General features: G+C 32.5%; 2 protein-coding genes across 5 annotated transcripts in view; one reads left to right on the top strand and one right to left on the bottom strand.

Moving 5' to 3' along the window:
* Positions 1-14618, top strand: part of TRAPPC6B (trafficking protein particle complex subunit 6B) — a 25918-nt gene extending 11300 nt beyond the window's left edge. Inside the window, exons 5-7 of one of the 3 annotated variants that reach the window (XR_012473916.1) lie at positions 5743-5836; positions 6565-6620; positions 6943-7974. Coding sequence is in view for 2 of the 3 variants with exons in the window: in XM_074213425.1 (XP_074069526.1) it covers positions 5743-5836; positions 6943-6974 (126 nt within the window). In the remaining variant the exon portion in view is untranslated. Of the gene's footprint in view, positions 1-5742; positions 5837-6564; positions 6621-6942; positions 7975-12880 lie in introns of those variants that run through there. The other 2 variants (XM_074213425.1, XM_074213424.1) reach the window with 2 other exon arrangements.
* Positions 7415-21305, bottom strand: part of GEMIN2 (gem nuclear organelle associated protein 2) — a 27151-nt gene continuing 13260 nt past the window's right edge. Inside the window, exons 6-10 of one of the 2 annotated variants that reach the window (XM_074213422.1) lie at positions 19708-19752; positions 18029-18097; positions 9583-9693; positions 8771-8829; positions 7415-8358 (exon numbers count right to left, since the gene is read on the bottom strand). In XM_074213422.1, coding sequence (XP_074069523.1) covers positions 8319-8358; positions 8771-8829; positions 9583-9693; positions 18029-18097; positions 19708-19752 — 324 coding nt within the window. In that variant the 3' untranslated portion in view covers positions 7415-8318. The remainder of the gene's footprint in view (positions 8359-8770; positions 8830-9582; positions 9694-18028; positions 18098-19707; positions 19753-21305) is intronic. The other variant, XM_074213423.1, reaches the window with a different exon arrangement.

Genomic DNA, 21305 nt, shown 5'->3' with positions numbered 1-21305 from the left:
CATGTTGCTGTTAGGGAGTACAGTGTTTTTCTGGTTCTGCTCATCTCACTCAGCATCAGTTCATGCAAATCCCTCCAGGTTTCCCTGAAATTCCATCCCTCCTGGTTTCTAATAGAACAGTAGTGTTCTATGACATACATATACCACAGTTTGCTAAGCCATTCCCCAATTGAAGGAAATTTACTTGATTTCCAATTCTTTGCCACCACAAACAGGTCTGCTATAAATATTTTTGTACAAGTAATGTTTTTACCCTTTTTTATCATCTCAAACCAGTATTGGTATTGCTGGGTCAAAAGGTATGCACATTTTTGTTGCCCTTTGAGCATAGTACCAAATAGCTCTCCAGAAGGGTTGGATGAGTTCACATCTCCACCAACAGTGTAATACTGTCCCAGATTTCCCACAACCATTCCAACAATGATCATTATCCTTCCTGGTCATATTGGCCAATCTGAGAGGTGTGAGGTGGTACCTCAGAGAAGCTTTAATTTGCATTTCTCTAATGATTTAGAGCATTTTTTCATATGGCTATAGATTGCTTTGATCTCATCTATAAATTGCCTTTGCATATCCTTTGACCATTTGTCAATTGGGGAATGGCTTTTTGTTTTAAAAATATGACTCAGTTCTCTGTATATTTTAGAAATGAGTCCTTTGTCAGAATCATTAGTTGTAAAGATTGTTTCCCAATTTACTACATTTCTTTTGATCTTGGTTACAGTGGTTTTATGTGTGCAAAAGCTTTTTAATTTAATGTAATCGAAATCATCTAATTGGTTTTTGGTGATGTTCTTCAACTCTTCCTTAGTCATAAACTGTTCCCCTTTCCATAGATCTGACAGGTAAACTAGTCCTTGATCTTCTAATTTGCTTATAGTATTGTTTTTTATGTCTAAGTCCTGTAACCATTTGGATCTTATTTTGGTAAAGGGTGTGAGGTGTTGGTCTAATCTAAGTTTCTTCCATACTAACTTCCAATTATCCCAGCAGTTTTTATCAAAGAGGGAGTTTTTATCCCAATGGCTGGACTCTTTGGGTTTATCAAACAGCAGATTACTGTAATCATCTCCTGCTTTTACACCTAGTCTATTCCACTAGTCCACCACTCTATTTCTTAGCCAATACCAAACAGTTTTGATGTCTGATGCTTTATAATATAATTTTAGATCAGGTAGGGCTAAGCCACCTTCGTTTGTACTTTTTTTCATTAAGCTCCTGGCAATTCTTGACTTTTTATTTCTCCATATGAATTTACAAAGATTATTTTCAATATTTTTATAGTTTTCTCCCTCCTCTGCCCTCAAACCACCCTAGCATAGCATGTAATCTGATGTTTTACATGTAGTCATATTAAACTGATTTCCATATTAGAAACAAAAAAAATTTTAAAAAGTGAAAATAATATGCTTTGATCTTCATTAAGATTCCATAGTTCTTTCTTTGGTTATGGATAGCACTTTCTATCACAGATGTTTTATGGCTGTACAGCTGAGATGAGAGCTAAGTTTATCATTGTTGATCATTGCACAATGTTACTGTTAAAATGTATAATCTGCTTACTTCACTCAACATCAGTTCATGTAAATCTTTTAAAACCAAGTTCCAATATTGAGAACCACCAATTCAGGGTTTGCAATGGACATAATATACCTAACTTTATATCAGTGTACTTTTGAAATGTACAGAAAAGAACAAAGCTAGAAGAAAACAAGTAGAACAGCTTAAAATCAAAGTTTGCAATAAATATAGTATTCCTAATTTTTTGTCAGTGTATCAGTTTAAAATTTGAAGTAAATAATTCAGCTTGGTAATTGACATTTAATATAGGATTCTTATGAATTAACCTAAAATTTTAGTGAAATTTTTTTATAAACCAGTCATTTGTTAAACCTTCCCCAGTAATTCTGCCCTATAATAAAGAAAAAAATAAGCAAAACCCATTGAAAAAATAACTTTGTCTACTATAGTACCATACCCATTTCTGTTTTCCAGAACCAAGACTGGTCAATGCAATTAATTCAAGTTCAGTTACCCTTTTATGTGCTTTTTAATTATCATTACAGTCTTGTATTTTGTACTATTAGCTCTGTATCAATTTGTATGTCTTACCATATTAAGCTCTGAATTCTAGTTTTTGTCATTTTTTTATGGTTCTATTATAATATATTGACTTTTACCAATTTATTTCAAGTTACCTATTTTTAACTTCATTTCACTTTTAAGTACAAATTAATAATGCATGTTATTCTGTGTGCTGGCTGATCCGAATTACCTGCTATTTTCCATCTTTTGTAGTTTGGAAAAGAATTAAGTTTTTCCTAAGCCTATGATCAACTTTGTATCCTCTTCATCTCACCAATTTAGAAATTTTAGCTTCTTTATCTTTTTTCTTAAAGTCTAATCTATGGAAATTGTTTCCTACTGCTTATTGTTGTTGATACACTCATCTCAAATTACTTATCTTTAAATATTGTATTTTCTCAATAGGATGTAGATTTCTTGAAGGCAGGGGCTGTTTTGCATTTTGCCTTTGAAAATTGTATTGCTTCAGGGGCAGCTAGGTGGCGCAGTGGATAGAGCACTGGCCCTGGAGTCAGGTGTACCAGAGTTCAAATGCGGCTTCAGACACTTAATGATTACCTAGCTGTGTAGCCTTAGGCAAGCCACTTAACCCCATTTGCCTTGCAGAAACCTAAAATATATGTATGTATATATATATATATATATATATATATATATATATATATATATATATATATATATATATAGCTTCACATATAATAGACTTATTAAAAATGTTTGTGGAATGAATAGTACAGCTTCTACAAAAAATTCCTGGTTCTATGAGCTTTCAAGTCCTGTTATCCTGACTTTCTTAGTTTTGCCCTAGCCAACCCATTTCCAGTAAGATGTTTGCTCTTCTAAAGCCTTGGCTTTTTTCTGCCTTTTTTAAAAGAATCTTCTTGCTTTATTCTGTTTATTTTTCTCCCTTTCTGTATGAATTTTAACTCTGAATCATGTTTTATAGATTTATTCTTTAATTTTTGTGTTCCTTACATTTGAGAGAGTGTTTGTAAGCCAAAGATCCTTTTTGTGTGTTTTTTTTTATGCATGGAAAAGCTTTTCTTTATGTTTAAAGTACATTTAAAATACATTTGAGCAAAACGACTGCTAATTAAGTAATGAGCTTCTTTGCTTTTTGGAATGCATTATTCCACACCTTTCAGTCGTTTCAGTATTGTTTATTATTCGAATTTCCTTTTCTCTACATTTGAGGTTTTCTTTTATCTTGTAGAATTTGTCATTAGAACTGTCAAATTTAATAGAGTTATGTATCTTGGCAATGTGAAGCATAGCTGATTTGTTTTTGTTTTCCTGGAACTTAAATGTTTTTTTTGATTTTGGATTTTTGTCTGTATTCAGAAGTTCTTCACAGTTTTGTTATACAGTCAATCCACATAATTTCCTATGTTTAACTTTTGCAACTTCAATCATTCATATAATTTTAATATTAATCTCATTTTCACTTTTTGTTGGCAGCTGCACACATTTTGTGGCTATGTGCAATAGAGAAGAAAATTAGAAACACAATGTACAGGTTTGTGGAGCAGTTGTCACTAGTCTTAATTCTTACTGATTTTTTAGAGTAAAGAGCTCCTTGTGCAGTCTTTGCATATTTTATTGTTTACCTTTAAAAATCAAGCTCTATGTGGCAGTTATAGCCTCAAAACATAGTTCAAATTCCTCTGAACAAGAACATTAAATAAATATAACTTATCACAGAGAACCTTTATAAAAGGTTGGGATACAAAGAAATTGGGATTTTTTTTTTTTTTGGACAAATTCTAAACAAACCTTTTACAAATTATACTGAAATAAAATTGTAATCAATACTGGGACCACAAGATTACAAAAGATATTAATCACTTAGTATATAAAGATATTTAAAAAAACAAAAAAGATATTTAATAAGCATAGGGTTAAGTTCTAGGAATAAAAGCAAAAGGAAAGATAGCCCTTGTCTTTATGGAGCTTAAATTCTAATGAGAAAAAATAAGTGTAAAGAAACCAGAAAAAGAGTGAAGGGAAATTAACCACCTTGGGGACATGGCAGAAAATTAGTGTAGAGAGAGAGAGAAGGGCTAATGCTGTGTTAGAAACAGTAATTTCAGCAATCTCCAGTGAAAGATTAGTTTTTAGTAATCAGGGGTTAACACCCGATTTCCCAAAAGTTCCATCTATTTTTACTTTTTTTGTTTTGTTTTTTTAAACATTTATTTCTTTTGATAATTTTTGTTTCACCACTTCATCCAAGCCATATCTACCATATTTCCAATTCAGTCTCCCACAATGTATAAATTCTCAGTGAGTTAAGTAAAGAATAAGTTTTACTTTCATGATGTTTTTTATAGGACTGTTAACCCCAGAAAGTTGAGGTTTAACTGTATGATTTCTAACATTGTATTCACATGTTTTTCTACTTATCACATACACTTGTGAGACCCAGAACATAGGTTCTCATAGTATTCATATTCTTGCAGATTATTCTCCATCTAAGTATTTGTATTTCAGATTGGTTATTTTCTTTCACTTTTTTGAAGAAATCCATCAGTTTTCCTTTTTAATAGAAATTTCATTTCTTCTTCAAACCATCAGGTACATCTTGCTCTGCTCCCTTGCTTCCTTGGGATTCTATGGGGTTCTGTTTGACCATGCATTCATTCACTTTCCTTGTCTTGTAATATTTAAGAGCTTTGTACTCTTTGAGGATTTGATATTTAACATTCTTATTTTAGGATCTACTGCTGATTTATCTGCATGTCTCTAAGGTTTTTTATTTTTTTTTCCTTTTTTAAATGTTTGGTGTTTCAACCTTCATTTATGTTCATCCATTCACACTCACTTTCTGACTCTTCCCCTTTCAGAGGTGGATTTCCTTTAGGGCTGAAATGTAAATCTGCCTCAGCTTTTACCCATATTGTAAGATTTGTTTCATTAGACTTGGTCCTATCATACATAGTATCTAGAGTGACAGGACTGATTTAACTCCTATTGAGTGGCTACTTTTCTCAGTTTCTTCTGGCTTTCATAGTTGTCTTCTCTGGTTTGGGTCAATGTGTGCCTCCTCTTCAGGGTTTGGGAGTAGAAAAAGTGTTCTGGACGGTTTCTGAATAAGAGCTTTCTAAATGAGATTTTCCTAGGCAGGAGACAGTTTAATTTTTGCCCTAATCTCCTTTCTTTTCCTCATGTTGCTGCAGCAGGAGATGCTATTAATGTGAGTTCCCATTAATGAATGCTTTAAGGTTTAGCATTTAAGGTTTTAATTCATGAAGCTAACTTTTTGGGGGTTTTTTGGTCATCTTGATTTAGCTATATCTGGTATACATTTGCACATAATTTCCTTTTCTTTTTTTGAATGTTTTTGTGGTCTAGGGAAAGTGTCTAGTTCATAATTTTGTTGATCATATGACTCAGAAGTCATGCTTTTAATCTTCTTTTACTCAAGTTAATTTTTCTATTTTTGCCCTCAGGTTTTAACAAAAATGATTTGGATAAATTTTAATCAAAATGGGTGAGAGACTCTAGTCATCACATAGTAAGACATGTGAATTAAAATTTACAAATCTACAATTTCTTCACTCCTTTGCAAGAAAATTAAAACATTCTTATATAAATTTACTGTGGTTTGAATTTGCAAGAGCTATCATTTTTCACAGTTACTTTTTTCCTTTTTTTTAGTATTTAGCATTTACATGTGGCTTAATCAGAGGTGGCTTATCAAATTTGGGGATAAAAAGTATCGTAACAGCTGAAGTGTCAGCAATGCCAGCATGTAAGTAAAGTTCTTAATTTTTGTAGGAGTGTATTTTTCATAAAAGATTTACTGTATTTGATAAATATATATAGTGTAAACATGTGCTATGTTAATTTTTAGCCATTCCAGAATTTTATGACACTAAGTAAAAGTAATAAAGAATAGAGGACTTGAGTGTTCTTAAGAGTATAATCTTTTTTTTTTTAAATGGGAGCTTCAGTTCTAGTCTAGTAAGTTGTGTAACAAAGGAATACCTTTCTCCAGTTTGTTTCTAGGAAAACTTAAAGTACTAGAACAAGTTTGAATTTACTTAAAATTGTAAAATAATTGGCAGTTCTGTATGATTTTGTAATTTACAAAGTGCTTGAACAAAACCAACAGAATGCTGGATTAGGAGGGGAACTAGGTAACCAACTAATACAATTCCCTTCTGTAATTTATCTGTCCTTTTTACTTGAAGACCTCTGGTGAGGAGGAATCCACTAAGGCAGTTTATCCCAATTTTGGATAGGTATAGTAGGCAGGAAATCTTTCCTTTTGGCAAATCTAAATCTCTTTGCAACTTGTAATCATCATTCCTAGTTCTGCCTTCTGGGATTAAAGAGAACAAAGCTTCTCCCCCCCAAGTCTTTTTTTTTTTTTTCTACAGGCTAAAATATTGCCAGTTTCTTCAGTACTCTCATTTGATTCTTCTAGCTACCATACAAGGTAGAAGTAATGAAAATATTATAATTCCTGTTTTACAGATTAGGAACTAGGAGCCCAAAAGAGGCAAGAGACTTGCTCCAACTCGTACAAGTCTGTAAGTGGCAGAGCCAGGATTTGATTGTGATTTCAATATTTAAACATGCCCAGATTTAGAGAAATTCAATATAAAAGACCAAATACAAAACAGATTAGGGAATGTCTTCATTTTATAGAAGAATTTTTTTCCTGTGGGATTCCTTTATATGATAAACTTCCATTTAAAACGATGATTTTAAAAAAGTATCCTCTCTGCTCCTAATGAATCTTTTGTCATAGTTGCTAAAAAAGGAGTAGGATTGAAAGATAGAAAAATTGGTGATCAGGATTGTTTTCTTTATTTCAAAATGTAATGTTCAATAAATATTTCTTTTTTGTAGGTAAATTTCAAGTGATGATACAGAAGATGTAGCATGCACTCAAATCCTTCTACAATGTAAAGACATTAAATTATTCATTTATAAAGAGATGTTTGAGTAGTAACTTTTGACTTATTGGCATTGTCATAATTGATTGCATTCATTTGTATAAGCTGTATGTCAATTTAATTTATTAGATGATGTAACTTATAGGTCTGTTAAGATTAGTATAACATTAGTATTAGTATATCCATATCATCTGATGGAACAGGAGAGTATGAAAGAAAATTTTACTGAAACACTTAAGCTGTAGCTTTATATTACAATATATTTTATTTCATTTAAAATTTTACTAAATAAGCACAGCAACCAAGTAACAACTTTTTTGTGCTGATCTATTAATTCATGATAATTTTTATTTGGCATTAAAAAAAATTAAAGTCTTAGCAGGCTCAAAGAAAAACAGGCTAGATTGGATTAAAAAAGTTGGAAGTATATGTAAAAATGAGCAATTTTCCTATTTGTCATGGCACTACAAAAACTAAGACTGAAAGAAGATTTCTGGGATCCACAAGGTTGGAAAGAAAGGAGATAAATCTTTGAAAGAAAGAAATTAGATGAAGGAAATTTAAGTTGATGGGATAGATCCTAGATTAGATAGTTAAAGCACTATTATCTTTTAAAAATATCCAAGACCAATCAGGATGACTCCTCACATGCAAAGGTTGCTTGTCCGAGTCAGTTTCACTACATTCAATTAATAATTGAGACTGTCCATTCTTCACCCATACTAGACAACAGGAATATTTATTTCCAGTAATTTTAAACATGTCACACATGTTAAAATTTCTTTTATATTAAATATAATGGGTTTACCAGTGGTGTGCAATAAATATTGTTTGATTTCTTAATGTTGATGCATTTTTATGTCTTTATTAATGGCTTCTGGTTTTTTTTTTAAACTTTATTTTGGTGAATGAGCTCTTAGTAGTACCCAAATTCTACTTTCAGCAAGAGGAATTTTTAAAACTTATTTCAACCAAATACTCATTCATTCATTATTTAAGAATTTAATAAAATTTTTTATTACTTATAAAAGGTAATACAAGGCATTTCACTTATTGAATGACTTTTAATCTTTATGAAAAGTTTATAATTGGAGATACTTTTAAATAAAACTAATTGCTGACTATGTGACATAATACTCAACCAATCTGGTCTTTTAAAACAAAACACCGATCTTGCTATGGACATCAATTTCAGTAACAGATACCAAATTTAAGATTCTTACACAACACTGAAATTTTGATGAAACCTGCCTTCATGGTGACTTGCAGAGGCAATGCTGCTTGTTTCTTTCTATCATAAGTATTCAATTATTGAAGATTGTTTTTATATCAAGATGGTTCATCAGCCAAATCCCGCTGATCAAAATACCTATTAAAAAGATAAATTTTAGGATTCATGGAGAACTTTGGCTTAAAATTTAGTTGATACTTAAACATCACACAAAGCAATGGCATAAAAATCACTAGTGTTCCCCAATAAAGCTATCTTAAGCATGTTTAAAGAACTAGGATAATTTTGCATTATAAATATTCATTCTGGACTCTGACATTAACAAAATCCAATCAAAATGTATTTCTTTTAAACTCAATGTTTGCAAAGAAAGTATAAAGCAGGTTTTATTATTTTTATTATTTCCCTAAGTAACTAATTTTGTTCAATATTTGAGCTTCTTTAAAATGATTATATAACCAAGACATGTTTAAAAAAACACACACACAAAAGTCATTTGTAAAACTTATGATAAAGTACAAAAGCAAAAAACAAAAAGCTTTTACTATACCTGCTCACCAAACAGATTAATAAATTCAAAGCAGGTACTCGTTCATCTTCTTTATTCTCCTGGAAAAAAGAGAAAATAAAAATATATTTTATTACTGTTTTATAAATTCCAGCTAATATAGTAGTGCAAAAATTCCTTGAAGAGAAAAGTTAATATTGCTAAGTCAACACCTTGTTTAATTAGAATGCTGAAGGAAATCTTAAATCCTTTTCTGGGTCCATAGTTTGGAAGGAAAGATATCTCTAGCATATTGCTAAGATAAACTTAAGATCTGTATTCTTAATAAATTTTGAGTTGCCTATATTGTAAAGGTCATTGTTGGGAGATTGTTAATCCTGAAAACTGAGAATTGGATCAGAAGCCCTGCAGTCTAAGGGAAAGGAACCAAGAAAGCTTTGTCCTAGCTTTTAGCATGATAATTGAGATAGCACATAAGAGAACTTAACAGATAGTAAGGCAGACCAGGGACAGACAATTCATAATGATGTAGGGTATGACAGCTCAAGCATAAATGTTGCTACTTGTACATTTGTAGAAGTAACTACAAGATTTTTATACATGTCAAACACAGTGTTTGCTTTTATTCACAGAACAACACTGAAATAGCTAAGCCAGTGAGATTTTGAATTAGGAAAAATTTTCATAAAATTCAGTGCAATGTTCAATTATTTTTTCTTTTTCATTTAAATGTTCTATCCATCTAGGCTAAACTAATTAGTGCTTTTCTGTTAATATAAAAATATATCAAAGTGCTTTGCAAACTAAAGCATTACACAAATTTAAGGCATTTGAAATAGAAAGTTGTGACTCACCACTAAGAATCTTACTTCAGAGCATCTTCTTGCAAGTTGTCTAATTAATGAATGAGCTTCAGGTAATAATGGTTTTTCAAGGCAAGCTAACAAAGCATAGAGCCATCTTCCCTGAATGAATTAAAATTTCATTACATATACAAATATACACATACACACACATACATGTAAGTTCTTATTAGATGTTTCACTGTTCTTTTCACTGAGTGGAATACTGGGTTTAGAGACAGGATATTTGAGTTTAAATCTTAATTTTCACTTATTGGCTGTGTAACCTTGCATGAATCACAACTTCCTTGAACTTGTTTCCTCATTATAAAATGAGGGAGGGAAAAGACCAGAGCTTAAATCCACTACAAGCAAATCATTGTAACTGAGTCTGTTACAGAATTGTGATCTAACCAAAAAAAGGTCAAAGTTTCTGGAAATAATAGTAAATCACAATCTCTTTGAACTTCAGTTTCCACGTGTGCAAAATGTGAAAGGGGATGAATGAAGTTTTTTTAGATTTTTTTCCTCAAGGGTTTCTCGATATATAAATATTATAATAATAAATAGCATCTTTGCTGCAAGTAAATTGTAGGAGATAAGGGATGAACCTCTGATTTCACTGATTTAAAAACACTTTCCCAAACTTGATGGGCACCTTAGTAATTTGTAGACCTGTCCGAAGCACTGAGAAATGAAGTGACTTCTGGGGTCAAAACCATTCAGTGCCAAGGTCCAAATTCACATCTTCTGGACTCTTAAGAGATCACTATTGACTAAACTATCAGTGTCAGACACATGATCCACAACATTCTCAGTTAGCCTGAACCAGATAAATATATAAGGAGAAATATTTGACAAAATAAAAAGACAATAAAACATAGGTAATTTTAATATGTAGTTTTCTAAATCACTATGTGGCCTGTAGGGATCCTTTTGCTAGGTTTAGTAGACCTGTTTCTATTTGAGTTTGACACCACTGGATTAGAACATGCTGTCTTACGAATAAAATGTAAAACTTTAAGAGTTATTTTCGCTAATGACAGCTAAGTGAATCTTAATGGAGGAACTAAATAACGGATTTACGGATTGTGATAAAGGGAGCACTTTCCTGCAAGCTTTCCTACTAACATAGGAATCCTTACATGTATTGCATAATTCAGATGTCAAAATTGGCTAAATTTTCCTTTAATATCTATAACAAATTCTGAATGAATTGATTCCCTAAGTCCAAGATGGGAATATGTTACCCATGAAATAATTTTTTCAGGCGGCTAGGTGGCACAGTGGATAGAGCACCAACTCTGCAGTCAGGAGTACCTGAGTTCAAATCTGGCCTCAGACACTTAATAATTACCTAGCTGTGTGACCTTGGGCAAGTCACTTAACCCCATTGCCTAGCAAAAACATAAAAATTTTTTTTTCATACTTCTGCTAATAAATTTCCTTAGTTCTGTTATCATGGAACCATTATAAAATTTAATTAAGTTTCTTTCAGTTATTAGTTTGCTATAATATTAAACTGATAAGAGACATGACTTTATTTTGTGAAAGTTTTGATAATACATGATTTGAGCTTTTAAGTGAATAAAAACTGGATATACAAGAGCAGATTCAATTAAAATGTCAATAATGTTAGTGAATCATTTTTGAAAAAACTTGATATTTATAGTACAGATCTGGAACTATAAATGACAGGAGAACCAATGAGTTCAACCAAATTATTTTGCAGATGAATAAAACTGAGGACCAAAGAAGTTAAGGTGCTTGCTAGAGTTGAACAGGTAGTGCCAGAAGCAGATCTGATTTAAAGTAACTAATCTAGCCTCAGAAATTTATTAGTTTTGTGATCTGGGGCAAGTCACACTCTCTCAGGCTTAGTTTTCTTTATTTGTAAACTGGAAATGATAATAACATCTACCTCATAGGGCTATCATGAGATCAAAGGAGATGTTGAATTGCTTTGCAAACCTGAAGACACAAATGTTAATGCCTTTGTTATCTTCTAATTGCATCCCCTCATTTTATAGAGGAAATTTAAGATCTGGAGAAATTAAGTAACTTGCTCTAAGTCAGAGCTATTATACTTTTTGTTATACCTAAAAATTAGAAATTGATCAGGTGTTTTATTGGGGAATGACTAAACAAAGAAGTATATAAATGATGGAATGTAATTGGGCTATAAGAAATGATGAAACGAACAATTTTAGAGGCACCTGGGAAGACCTTTATGAACTACTACAGAAATAAAATTACTCATACAGTTAACACTGAGGAAAAAATCTTTTGAGGGATGAACTTTAAATGCAGAAAGAATATTTTAGAACATGACCGATACATATATAAAACATGAACATCTATTTCATATATGTGTATATATATACATACACACACACACACACACGTAAATTTTTCAATTGGCTAAATGGGAGAGGCAGATTTATTTTGGTGTTGAAAATTTTTTTTCCTGTTTTGTTCCAGTGCTGAATATTTTGTGTTGAATTTAGGCTAAAATATGGAATTCACAAGGGATCACTTACAGTTGCAGTTTGTTAGTTTTTTCCTAACTACCCTACAAATGAACCTAAAACAACAAAATAACAAATGAAACTTGTAGAAAACATCCATTTTTTTCAACATAACATACTCCTGGTACCAAAAGAGTTAGCTAAATAAGAAACAAACGAGAATTCACTCTGGAGGTCAATAGTAGGGTGTTGGTATAATGACTAATAAAACCTAATTTTTTATAAAATAATGGAGTTGGCTAGAATTAGAGTTTTCCTGTTTTATAATCTACAATTCTTGTAATTAAAAAAATTATTGTATAGTTACTTTAAAAATCACCCTATTGACTCAAACAGCTTTTTAGTATAACATCTATTAAGTATACCTGTAAAGAAATCTACTTTCTCTAAACTCCCTTATAGGTTCAAATAAGGCAGTGTTTCTTACCAGTGTATCTAGTTATTTTGGGTTCAGAAAATGAAAATATGAATGAGTTATCTTATCAGTGCAGTAAGATGTACTAGCTTAGAAGTTCAAATTCAAGTACTGCCCAAACTATTTCACCCCACCTAACCTGCAAGTTGCCTTTCCCCTTACTTCAAAATAAACAGATCAATAGCTGTTTAACTTTTGATTTCAGAATTAGGACTCCTAACATTTAAAGTGTTTACTGAAGAAAAGCAAACAAGAATCAAGGGATTTTGTTTCATAATATGCTTATGATTCTTGTAGCAATGACTTTTAGTGAGAAGCTTTTACTATGTAACAAGATTGTCCAATCTTATTATCATCTGTAATACAGAGTGGGCAGCTGAGTGGTGCAGTGGACGGAGCACTGGCCTTGGATTCAGGAGGATTGGAGTTCGAATCTGACCTCAGACATCTGCCACTTACTAGCTGTGTACCTTGGGCAAGTAACTTAACCCTGACTGCCTTGTGTCCTGGGCCATCTCCAGTAATTTTGATTCATATTTGGTCACTGGACCCAGATGACTCTGGAGGAGAAAGTGAGACTGGTGACTTAGCACAGCACCACCTTATTCAAATCCAATTCATGTGTTTGTCATGGCATCCTGAAGTCATGGTCTTTGAAAATGAAGGACAAACATTATTATTGTTAATGTAGAAAACAGTAGAGAATACTAGCCCTGGGAGAATGAATACCTGAGGATATATTCTGGCTTTGACACTAGCTTGACTTTAGAGCTTCAGTTTCATCTATAAAATGGGGATAATTTTTTTTTAACTACATCACAGGGTTTTTGAGAGGCAAGTATTTCCTAACCCATTATCTATATTTAAATATGAACATTACAAGAGTCTTCAGAAACGCTAGTCTAGGAAGCCTATGCCCAAGGTTCTTATGAATTAAGATTCTCCTAGAGTTTTGGTATTTCTCCTTTGAGAATGGCAAGGAAGTAATTCTGTTTTGAGAGAAAAGTTGTTAACTTTGCCTCTCCAAAGTAAAAGTCATTCTATCAACTACTTTCACCTCATTTTATGGCCCTTCTACTACACTCAATTGGACTCCAGATGTTCTATTTATTCAACTCAGATCCTGGATCCACATTCTATGGTTTCATCCACATCAAACTAGAGCCCTGAGGACTTTTTGGCTGTCTTTTATGCAAAATAACTCTTATTTGGCAATTGTAGAAACCTTTTAACAGTCCTCCAAATAGAACCACATTTAGATGCCAAGCCAGTTTTAGGTAGCCTGTAATTGGACAGCGATCTGGATACAGAATTTAACAAGGAGTGGGTTGGATTTCTTTTGGGAAACTGCACCATTCTAGTAAAGAGACTTGGGCCTTTCCTAAACTCTGGGAGGGTAGCATTTATTTCACTTTTCTTTTGTTGATAGCCTCAGTATTTGCTTAATAAAACCTTGTTGGTTAAAACTGCCAATATTCTTTGGTGACATTCTAGAGCCACAACCTAAAGGTTGTCTGAAGGACCAAAACTGAGATTTACCTAAAGAGTTTGGGAGAGGCATATAGTGAACACGAATAAGCTGCAATACAGAAATTACACAAAGTATTAACCTTTCTTCCTAAGGTTAGGAACTGCAACAACCTTCTAACTAGTCTCCCTGTTTCAGCTCTCTCCTTTCCATCCCATCTTCCACTCTACTGCCAGTGAGTCTTCATGATACTCTCTCCACACAACCTCTAACAGAAATTCAGATATGGTGGGCTTTTTTTAAAATCTGCCCAATTAATCTGCTAAAATAATTTAATACAAGTATTAATTTTCTTGTTTTAGGAAGGGTTAAAGCTTACAATTTTAATATATAGTTTAACTCCGCTGCCAATGACTACTTTCTTTTTCATACCTTATAAATTATTGCTAAGGGCCATAAAAATATTAACTAGGAGTAGTGAGTAAACATATTCTTTTAGCATCTGTTCTTCATTGAAGTGGTTTTAGTATTTCTCTATAGTATTCTCCCTTTTAATTTCAAACACGAACTTATAAATATTCCTTTATATTTTCAAAACAAAAATGTTTTATTAAAAGCTTTCTTCCCATCTAATGATATGATCACGTGGTCTTTTTCCTCATAAGTTCATGCTGTTTTTTTACACTTGATATTAAACAACTCTCACTATAAATTAATCTGCAAGCTTTTGACTATTGCAGGTACAATGCTAAGTACTGTATTAAAGAATTAAATTTTTTTCTCAAGTGTATATTCTCTTGGAGAATATATATATATATATTTCACATGGTTATATCACATATAGGTATCACAATGGTTACACCTATTATTGGTGAGTTTTTTATAATTTCTAATAGGTTAATTCTAGAGAAGCTTATACATTTTGTTTATTGTTATATTATTACTAATTTTATTGTATTATGTTCTGAAATGCATTATCTGGCACTTCTGCTGATGGTTTTAAGACTTAATATAATCTGCATGAGTTCCATTAATGCTAGAAAAAGCATTTTCTATATTTATCCCATTAAGTCCTTTCTATATACCTATCAGGACCATTTTATTTAATGCTTTTGATTGATCTTTTCAAAGTGGCCTTTAAAAATTCTTCTACCCTTATTTTAAAAAATATTCCTTTTTTCTTGTAAGGATGATCTCATTAATTTTTTTATTTTTTAAGACACTAGAATTGGCATATAGGCTGGTAGGTTCCTGAAATGTGGTATCAGTAAGGTTGGAGAAGTCCTCTCACATCTTTGATATCTTTCCTCCTTTAGATGTCTTATAGATCTCTAAATATACTTGATCCAATTCAGGTGCTTTAGTGCTGGTCAGTTCTTTTCAGTTGCATTTCTAACTGCTACTCAGGGACTGTGATGTTTTGGGGCCAAGTTGTGGTAGTGCTATGGTTCTTGATGTGAACAAAGAATTTACAAATAGTTTTTGTTTGTGGTCTTCTTTTTGTTTTTATCCTTGAATGCACTTGGGTAACTTTGTTTGGCTGGATGACTCCCCAAGATCAGACTGCTTCTGGGAAACTTTAAAGCATTTTAACTGACCTCATAACAGCAAAGACCCATTTTTTTCATTATATTTTATATAGGTACTCCATAACTCTGCAACAAAGCTGAGAAAAGGAAATCTTAGTCTTGCAAAAACAAATGCACAGTGATAAGCTCATGTATTCTGTACCTTCCACTGATGTATTTCACAACCCACTCACGACTACTCATCTTGTGACACTCATCCAAATAGTTGGATCAAATATTTGCCACAGGGGAGTGGAGCCCTTCTTTACTTTCTCCCAACAAAAAGAAGGTATGGGGGGATATTCTGGCTATTTTCTTTCTTTTCTTTTTTTTTTAGATTTTTGCAAGGCAATGGGGTTAAGTAACTTGCCCAAGGCCACACAGCTAGGTAATTATTAAGTGTCTGAGGCCAATTTGAACTCAGGTACTCCTAACTCCAGGGCCGGTCCTCTATCCACTGCGCCACCTAGCCACCCCTCTGGCTATCTATTTTCCATCCCTCACTTTTGCCATGTTAATGATTCATTTTTTCTATTGTTACAATTCCTTGATGACATAAGTTAAAAACACTTTTCTTAGTAAGAGTTATGTTGGTTGTATATTGCAGCCTGCTCATGACCACCATGTGGTTCTGTGCTCCCCTTTAATTCTTACATTGGTATCTCATATTCTGGGTTTTTAAAAAAATTTTTATTTAAGGCAATGGGTTAAGTGACTTGCCCAAGGTCACACAGCTAGGCAATTACTAAGTGTCTGAAGCTGGATTTGAACTCAGGTTCTCCTGACTCCAGGGCCAGTGCTCTATACACTGTGCCACTTAACTGCTCCTCAGATTCTATTCTGGTGTCTACAAAAGTGGTGGTAGCTAGAACAGAAATTGGTAAGTTTAGAAAAGGGAGTGAATTTAGGGTCAGGGAGGGAAGATAAAAGCATTCAGTTTCATATCCATTGAGTTTATATAATGCTTTTAAGATATCTTGTATGGGTATAGATATAAAGATTTGGAGGCTATTTATATAGAAATAACTAAACATAGGGGAGGGTGAATATAAGGAGATCAAATGAGAGTGAAGAGTGTAGAAGTTAAGAGAGAGGTTCAGGAGAAAGCTTCCAAATATCCCTATGGTTGGTTAGTGGATGATGTTTTGGCAAAGGAAATTGACCGAGAGGTTAGTTAGGTGAAATATGAGGATAACCCAAAAACAGAAAACTGAGAACATAGGAAGGGAGGTGGGTGACATGATCGGATCTGAACTTTGGCAAAATTGACCTGTCAACTGAAGAGGATGAATTGAAATGTAGGAATATTACAAAGTCAACAACGGCAAAAAATATTGTATTAAGGTCAAAAAGGATCAGGACTGAGAAGAGGCCACTAGATTTAACAATTAAAAAGACTATTGTTCCTTGACCTGGTCATTTTTTTTAGTACTCTCATACTCTCCAAATTATTAGGTCTAAGGGGGTATTCAAAATACTTACTCAGCACTGACTCTCTTTACTGCCATCACTCAGCAATCTCTCCTTTTGAGGCCCAGGAAACAAGTCACATATAAGTTTAAGAGGTAGGACTTCAATTCAGATCCTCTGACTCCACAACCAGTACTCTTTTTCTTTGTACTTTTAAAAAAATGCAGTGGATTCCATCTTGAGGTTGGTCTTTAAGTAACAGTTTATTATGGGTACTATAGAAGGCCTTTGCATTCAAATCTAGGCTGTACTACAATAGTCTCTTGTATGATAAAATTCTAAAGGCAACAATGGAAGAGTATTGGATTTGGAGTCAGAGGAACTAGGTTTAAATTATGGCTGTCCCATTTATCATCTGTGTGTCATCAGGGAAGCCATTTACTTCTCTGGGCTTTAAGGGTTCTCCTTTGTAAGGTGAAGGAATTGGAAGTCCTTCTAGTACTAAAGCCATGACTCTTTGCTCAGTTTTTTTTCTTTGATGTATTTAGTTCTGTAAACAATTCAAAGTTATTCAAAGTCAATTGAGGTAAATAAGGCAGTTACCTTTACTCTTTTTTTTTTAAGGATTTTTTTGCAAGGCAAACTGGGTTAAATGGCTTGCCCAAGGCCACACAGCTAAGTAATTATTAAGTGTCTGGGCCACATTTGAACTCAGGTACTCCTGACTCCAGGGCCAGTGATCTATCCACTGCCACCTAGCCGCTCCCAGTTACTTTTACAGTCAAAAAACAAGGCACAATTTTTTAAAAACATAAAATTACTGGCTTTCCCCCTATAATTTGTATAAACTGGCTCTAAAAGCCAATTCCATAAGAGAAGATCTGGAAATGTTAAAAAGTAATGCAATATCCTTCAAAACTATTTTGAGGGATGACACTTCATTTGGACATGTTCTATTCTTAAAAACTCAAATTATTTTACACTTATACTTGGGTACACACTGTATCAACATAAAGACATAGAACTAAAATTTGAACTTGATTATGGAAATAGAAAAAAAAAAGAATACCAATTCAGGAGTAAAGTCTTTTTCTCCAAACCAGTTAATCAGGTACTCTAGGACACAAGTTATTGTTGCCTTTTAAAAACAAAAAAATTTATTAGTCAAAGAATACTGAATATCCAAGATAGTTTTAACACATAAAATTTAAACATTTTAAGTCAGTATTTTTTTATGCAGAATATGCACTTCCTAGGAAGATGTCTATTCTATAATTAGGATAAGATGGCTGCCATAAGAACTAGGCTCAAGAGAATCAGTTGATGATACCACTTATTGTTCCAATTATCAACTAACTTTTTAGGCTTAAGTTGCATTCTCTAGAAGATTGCACATAGTATATCTAAAGAAACCTATGTAATGGGAGAAGAGGGAAAGAAAAAGGAACCTTTGAAAAAATATCTTACACTAATTTCTCCAAGTCAAGGTGATCAAAATTTTAATGCTGAGAAGTTTCCTTAGTACTTAAAAATACAAAAGCTGGAATTCATTATATTATTGAAAATAATGCTTTATGACATATACAAAACTATTTCTTTCTAGAATGAACATTTTTTATGAGACTGGAATGATAACAGGCCTTGGACATGCATCCAGGATCAAGGAACAACCAGATAACCTAAGTCTCTGCAATATGTATGGAGCTAGAGCTTTTAAGACAACTAGGTGAAAAGTGAATAGAGTGCTGAGCCTGTAGTCAGAATTACCTGATCTCAATTCCAGCCTCAGATACTAGTTGTGTGACATTGGGCAAGTCACTTAACTTCTGCCTCAGTTTCTTCCTCTGTAAAATGGAGATAATAATAGTACCTAGTTCCCAGGGTGATGAGGAAAAAAGGCAAAATATTTGTAAAATTCTTTGCAAACATTAAAGCACTGTCCTGGCTATTGCTATTATTATTACTGTTGCTTTGACCATTAATATTTTGAATAATTTTGAACTACTTGCAACAAAAATCATTTGGTTGTGAGTTTCCTGAGAACTGCTAGTAAATTTCAATTCAAACTAACAAAAAAGTTAAAACTTTCTTATTTCAATTTCTCTTTCTCCTTATGTACCTAATGCTAATGGGCAATGAAAACAAAATGTCAAATTTTTATTGTATATGGCTTAGTAAGTTAAAAATAAAAAAGGACCATCAGTTTATGAAAAATTTGAAAACCAAGGGATCAGCCTTTCTTTTTTAAATATAGAATCAATAATTATATAATTCATAAATACATATATAGATATATATACACACACTTACTCATGTGAATATTTATTTCAGTCTGGGCATATAGTTTCATTGGTGTAAAAAAATCTCAGGTAAGGAAACCCTCTTTACCCATGTAGTCAATTTTGTAATTAATTTATAGTTTTAGTGGCGTGGAGCACTGAGAAGATTAAATGATTTGCCCAGGGTCACATAGTTATATGTATTAGAGGCAGGATTTGAACCTGGGTCTTTCTGACTACAAGGTCAGCTGTCTATGTCATATTATATCATTTCATCATTTATTAATTTATCTATATCCATATATGTAGACACTTAATTCTAAGTCTTTATGTCTATGCCTTAGTTCTAAGTTATAAAAGTAAAATTTAATTGAACCATGTTTTCACCGAATTTTACAGACACCCATATACTTCAAACATTTTTATTGAAAATAAGATTCCACTTATCTTAAACTGAGATGAATTTTACCTGATTCATCCTGCTAACAATGCTAAGCAATGGAGGAAAACCAATCTGTAAAATAAATAAAGATAATACGAAAATATGATGAAAGACAAACAGTATAAAGTTTTCATTTTACCAGGGAAATTTCTATACATAGAAACAAAGAAAAATGTAAAAAAATGTTCTTCATATTCTCCTAGTTTTTAGCCTATTACAATATGCTAATGATGCAAACAATGACTTCTCAAAAATTAAGTATTTGTATAAAAATATAATAGCTTACTAGTACCTAAAAATAGAAACATGCAGGGACAAAACTGGAATATATTATGGAAAAGCAATTAAGTCTGTATTTGAAGAATGCAATTAAAAAAAAAACCCAGAAAAGCTGTGAAGTCTTTATTTTTATGTTAGATGTTCATTCTTCCTCTTTCTTTATTTGTAATATGTGAAGTTTATATTTCATAGTTAATAGTGGTTTACATCAAGGCTTTATATGTTTTGGATTCACAAAATTTTTTTATGACATTAAGTAGGTTACATTCCATCAAGAATTCTTTAAATTGGGATGGCTAGGTGGCATGTGGATAGAGCACTGGCCCTGGAGTCAGGAGTACCTGTGTTCAAATCTGGCCTCAGACACTTAATAATTACCTAGCTGTGTGGCCTAGGGTAAGCCACTTAACCCTGTTTGCCTTGCAAAAACCTAAAAAAAAAAAATTCTTTAAATCAAGCTAAAATTTATTAATGAAGAAATGCTTACATCAGAAATTTAACTTGTTCAGTCACTTATAACATTTTGTGATTCGACTTTGTGATATTCTTGGCAAAGATGCTGGAGTACTTTGCCATTTCCTTCTCAGCTCATTTTGCAGATGAGGAAACTGAGGCAACAGGGTTAGATGACTTGCCCAGGATCACATGTAAGTGTCTGAGGCCATATTTGAACTCAGACTAGTACTTTATCCACTGTGCCACCTACCTGGCTTACTAGCAAAGTGACTTTCTTAAAATAGTTTTTTTATTTATGTGCATTGTAATAAATAATTTCATAAAAACACAATGGTTTTTAAATGTTTTAATGTTCTTTTGATGGACTAACTTTACTAAACACAGAGCGCTGATTATGGTAACCCAACTCAAAGCGGAAAGAATAAGATTACAAATCAGAAAATAAGGGATCTAGTCATGGCTTTACCACTAAAACTTGATCTATAATCCTGGGCAAGTCATGACCCTGCTATACGTCAATAGCTTAATTAAATGTTAAAAGAAATAGAATTGCTTGTCTTGTTTTTCCAAATAGTTGTTCTAGTAGTAAGCAATTTTGTTTCATCTACCTTAATTTTTCAAACAAGCATTCAATTACATCTACTCTATAACATAACTATTGTCTAATTGTTTCTCCTAAATTAAGCTTGTTTCCCCAAATATATTTTTGAGAAGGGAATATACTTTATACTTTTTTGTATTTATCAACAGTGTTTAGGCACAGAGAAAATACTTCCATTTATTTCCTGTTAATAGGTCAATCATTTACAATATTATTCCTTGGATTTATAATAACTCAAATCTACAATAACATATAAAGGCATGTCAGAATAGAATTAAAACATCCTGTC

The sequence above is a fragment of the Macrotis lagotis genome, chromosome 1 (genome assembly GCF_037893015.1).
Source record: "Macrotis lagotis isolate mMagLag1 chromosome 1, bilby.v1.9.chrom.fasta, whole genome shotgun sequence".
NCBI lineage: Eukaryota > Metazoa > Chordata > Mammalia > Peramelemorphia > Peramelidae > Macrotis > Macrotis lagotis.
This window is presented reverse-complemented; position numbering and strand designations above follow the sequence as displayed.